A 5,565-nucleotide genomic window follows, 5' to 3' on the forward strand; every position below is an offset into this window, starting at 1 on the left:
GGCTCCTCTGGCATTACGGAGGGCCTTTCTATAGGTTTTAAGATTATCTTGCCAAATTGAGCGATATTCTGATAAGTATATTATTCAACAACTGTGATAAATATAGATGATTCATCTTGATGAAAATAGAAATATTATTGACTCATGACTCATGAATACGCACTCTGTGCGGCTGGGAGTCCCAGCAGATTACTGTCTTACAGCACATGTAATTGTGCAGAAGGTTTCGGCCACAGCTCAAAGTCCAGGAGGAGGTACATTAGAACAACAGGTGATCAACAAGTAATGAGCAGCCAGGTGAATATTTAACAGCCAAGCCCTACTCTACAAGTTCAGTGATATAACCACCATGTGATCTGCAGTCCAGGGAATCTGTTTGGACTGTGCGAACACACTCGGCTGAAACTGGCGTTTCCTTTTACTTCATCATGTACCGACAGAGTGACACCTGAGTCAGAATGGAGCATCTACAGAATGTGAAAATTCTGATTAAAGTCATGGCTATTGTTCTGCACTGTGGAGGTAAAGGCATGTTTTTTTTACTGTTTCAGTAAAGTTTAAAGGAAAGGTCTGTGTTGCAGTGTTTTGTTTAATATTGTCTTTTCATGCGCTCCAGGTAATCTCCTCTGTGTTTCCAGGTTCCTCGGCTGACACAACAAGAAGGCTGAGTGTCTTGGTGGGCACAGACGTGACTCTAGGCTGCCTGTTTGATAAACTGTCCAAGCTGGTGGAGTGGAGCGCTCTCACCGTCGAGTGGAACATGGTGGACCAACGTGCAGAAAAGAGCATTGTGTACACTGTGGAGGATGGTAGAGCGTATGTGAGCAGAGATGGCTCTGTGGTGGATAAAAAGCGGTTGCTAGAAGGCGATGCATCTTTGCAGCTTCACAATGTGACTGTGGGAGATGAAGGCCTGTATACCTGCAGGATCATCACACCTGTAGTCTACACAGAGACCACTGCACTGGAAGTGCTAGGTATTATAATCTGTTTCTATTCTGTTAATGTTTGTCGCATACTCTGGATTTAACATGTAGGTTGCAGACATTTTTGTTGTGTATGGAAGCTCAAATGTGCCACAAGAATAATCATTACTGTATAATTGTTACTTGTGGTTTAATTATATAATTATATAGAAAAGATTCATTTTTTTCAGATTAAAATCTATAAAACATATTTTGACTTATATTTTCTTTATCAAACTATAGAATATTTTTTTATTTCTTAGGTAGGGTATAAATGGTGAAAAACAATACATATTGCTTCTTCTTTGTAAAAGTGAAACCGATGTCTTTGTGCCTTGATACAGCTACTGACACAAGTGATGTAGGACGCTAAACAACAAAAAGTAGATTGCGCCCTATGCTGTTTAAAGAGACATATTTGTATTGCGATTTAAATGTCCTGCGATAGTCAATCTTTGGGCAGCCTGCAGGGTCTGAGGTTGGGACTATAAAAACAGACTGCTGTCTCTGTCTCCTCTGCTCTCCAGCACTGGCACAGCACTATAATATGTGGAGATCTACGTGGTACTATGAATATATAAGGAGCTGTGATCTGTTTGTCCGATGGCCCGGCTGAGCTACACACAGCAGATGGTGTAGCTTTGTCAGAAAATTCACCTTCTGCAGGGTTGTGCAGAGGTGTACAAGTGCTTTAAAACGTTACTGCTGTGAACAATGACAAAATAACATTTTGTTTCATGGATTCACTACTTTGCACCATCACGCTCTCCATGGAGGAGGGGCCAATTTTAAATGGTGCATTTACAAACAGAAACAGAAAAACCCTGCGTAGTATGCCTTTAAAGGAATACTTTGGCATTTTGGGAAATCTGCTGCTGTCATCTGCTGAGTGAATAAGCACATTTGCCAAAATGTTAAACTATTGCTTTAGACACAATATTGACATATTGTCCCTATATAAAGTTGTTACAGCTAATGTATGAGCAAACTCTTGCTTATTTACATATGCAGTTGTGTTTCTGTCTACCTACTGAATGCAGGTCCACTATTCACTCTCCTTTTAGCTTTTTTAGTCTCCACCACCTCCTAAAATATGTAGAACTATCTGACTCTTTGGCTGATAAATGCTTTAATACAATGTGTGCACCAAAGCTAGCTGGTTGCCAGTTTTATCTCTCAGAGAGCAGTGCAGCAGCAGTTATCTGCACTATGTGATGTGTGTTGGTGCATGAAGACATGTTAAAGAATTCAAGGAGTCACACCAAACCAAATACACACATAAAGGTACTGTTTCTGACCTCTCTCCCAGCTCGGCCCTCAGTGATGCTCCCAGAAAAGGCAGCAGTGACAGAGGGGGAGGAGAGGACGATACAGTGTGACATTGCAGGTTTTTATCCAGAGAAACTGACCATGACATGGTACATCCAAAATGGCTCCCGCACTGTCCATGCTGGCGGAAGCCACCTCTCCCGTGTCTGCACTGAAATGGCCATCCACAACCCAGACGGCACCTACAGTATTCGCAGTGGCATCACACTGCACTCATCAGCAGTGAAAGACAGAGAGATACACCTCATCTGCCAGGTGGAACACCAGACCTACAGTCGGGGCTACAACAGATCTGTTACACTGACCGTTCAAGGTGGGAACTCTTTCATTCTTTAAACTCTGCATTAAAATCATTATTCATGTTGAACTATATGTTAACTAAATGTTGTATGCATCTTTTCCCTGCAGCTCCACCACAGCCCCTTTACAGTGCTGTCACACTGATAGCTGTCACCAGTGTCATCAGTTTGTTGCTGGTTACCTCTGTTATTGGAGGCACTTTACTTCTCTACAGGTATTTTTGTAAAGGTACGTCTCATTGTGAACAAGTTGCATGTTATTTAAACAGGGTCTATTTGTAAAACTTAATCAAGCTGAGATTAATAATATTGCAGTTAGGCTGAAACACTGAAATTGTCCTTTAAAAACAGCTCAGTGTGGATGAGACAATTTAATGGGTATGATGGATTACATGTTAACATTGTAACTCATCAGTACAACAACATCTGTCTATAAAAAGACCTGAACCTGAATTCATTGCAATGCCACAATTGTATTTAATTTGTTAATACATGAATATTATTTACAGTTGATAGTAGTAGTAGTACTGGTAGTTGTACCAGTAGCAGTCTGCTGAGCTCCAGTGGTTTAACTATTTACCTTGCTGAAGTGATGTAGAGGTGTACTGAAGGACCCTGTGACATCACTGGTGGGTGTGGTTACAGGTGCAACAAAGCACACTTACGACCATTTCCCCAACCAGCAGGGTGATTTAGAAGTGAAACAGACTTGATTTTATCCAGAGAGCTTCACACCTCAGCCTGGTGTGAAACTATTTTTTCACACTAAAATGTTCACAGTGACATTCAGTTCAACTGGCAGGTGATTGGATGAATTTGTCTATCACCATCTATCACGGACAACCTTCACCTAATAAATTCAATTCTTACAGTCTTCAGTTGGGAGGCAAGAGAAAACATCTTTTCCATGGGGAAAAGTTTGCTTTTTTTTGCTCTTCTTCCAATGAAGATATACTCTCCAGTTCTGATAGAACTGATGCTAGCAGCATCTATGCTAAGCTCTTTAGCAGCCGCCATAGTTGTTTAACCATCCCCATAGCTGCCAGGACTTCCTCATAGGACATTAATTGGTCTGGTACCATTGTAGTTTGGCCACAGACATACAGATTGAAGCCTGACAACCTTGATTCTTGCGTGATCTGGCAAGTCCAGCTGCATTGCAAAGTTACCAGAAAAGTTTCAGTGTGGAACTCTTCTGGAGGGAATCCAAAATATTCACTCTTTGTCTTACTTCACCTACCAACTAAACAAAGTTGGATTAAGATCTGTATAACTCAAGTTTGACTCATAATCAGAATGAAGAGATTGTTACTGATTGTGCAACAACATGCATCTCTATCTCTCTCCACAGCTCTTCCAAGTGTTTCTGACATCAGCCAACCCAGCATCATATACGCTCAGGTGCCGTTCAACCTCAAATGCTCCATCCAAGGGGCAAGACAGCGAGAGCTCAAAGTGAAGTGGTTTAGATTAAATGGCAGTGTGGACGCAGTGGTCCAGTCAGAATCCGTTGCTCTGTTCGGCAACGAGGATCTAAGTGAACACGCTTGTCTCCAGTCAGACGGCAGAAACCACACATCTGTCCTGACTGTGTGTCTGACAGTCACTGAAGACCGGACCAAATACCAGTGTGTGGTACTGTGCAGGGGCAAGAGCTTCAGCAAAGAGACCACAGTCCAGGTAAAAGGTGAGTAACTGTGGCTCTAAGAGCATCATATTTTCATCACTGTACACCTCAGTCTGTCCAACAGTTTTGAGTGAAATATCTGACAGCTGTGGGCCAGATTGGCAGTAATTGTGTTATATTCATGATCCTCAGGGGAGGAACCTTTTCTACCTAGTTTCACCATCTGCCCAAATTTTCCTCTAAACCCCTTCTTATGTTAATGTGTCTATGGCTGTTCCTGTGGCACAACCCTCTGAAACAAACTTTACTGTTTTAGCCTTGGATCTTGTAAAATAACCAATTAAATCGTATTAATAAAACACAACAAAAAATACATACTACAACATACAAGATCCTATACAAGACGCTCTGGTGACCACTGCCCTACAGAACTGATTAAGCTCCAAAACAGTGTGTCCTACATTTCCCATCAGCATCCCTTTGTTAGAGCCTTTTGGCTGGTGAATGCCTGCATTATTGTTTAATGCCCAGGGTTTAGAAGACATAATAAAGCTGTTCATCACAGGCTGATTTTTAAATATTCATTTGATTTATCCAGTGCCAAAACTGCAATAACTTCTTTCTTTGGTCACTTGGGGGCAGTAGAACCAAGTCATAGCAGAGGTCATTTGATACATTGTTATTATATATGAATAATAATAAAAAATATAAATAACAATATCTGAATAATATAGGGACTATATATATATATATATATATATAAATATATTACATTATATGTAAAATTTAAAGATCCGTATTAAGATATGTATTAAGACATATATACACATAGTCTGCTTGGAACAACAATGCGTGTCTGATATGTTTCTTCTGCAAAAAAAAAGGTACAATATCTACATTAACATCCTTAAAAAGTACTCTACTCCTTCTACCTCATTAAATATTCCAGAATCTGTGAATATGCAAATATGATGACTCTTACATGATTTAACATGACTCACACTCACACACTCACACACACCTCCAGTGGAGCCGTCTTTCCTCCAGATCTCCAGCATCCCTCAGATCCCCAAGGTGGAGAAGATGCTGGTTCTATGCTGTCGGGTGGAGAACTTCTACCCCCAGGATGTGGAAATGGAGTGGTCCAGGAACGACGGGGAGCAAGTCCGCAAAGTCACACACTTTGGACCTTTCTCCGATCACAACAGCCTCTATAGCGTGTGGAGTAAGATCCAGCTGGTCATGGCGAGAGAGGATGAGAGGGCCATCTACACCTGCCGTGTTTACCACTCCAGCTTCTCTGCTCCGGGCTACAAAGATGTCCTGTACCACATCAACACTCAAG

At 41.3% G+C, this 5,565-nt stretch overlaps 1 gene segment (V, D, J or C); it reads left to right on the top strand.

Moving 5' to 3' along the window:
- Positions 1-373: 373 nt before the first annotated feature.
- LOC118328520 lies at positions 374-5,565 on the top strand (the record flags this gene model as incomplete). The annotated part of the segment is given in 6 exon segments: positions 374-522; positions 639-977; positions 2,275-2,607; positions 2,703-2,822; positions 3,945-4,280; positions 5,248-5,565. Coding segments are annotated over 6 exon segments (1,510 nt in total), but the record flags the coding sequence as incomplete, so codon positions are not given.

Source organism: Morone saxatilis, unplaced genomic scaffold, assembly GCF_004916995.1.
Source record: "Morone saxatilis isolate NCDOM2014 unplaced genomic scaffold, NCSU_SB_2.0 Contig18, whole genome shotgun sequence".
In the NCBI taxonomy this organism is placed as follows: Eukaryota; Metazoa; Chordata; class Actinopteri; family Moronidae; genus Morone; species Morone saxatilis.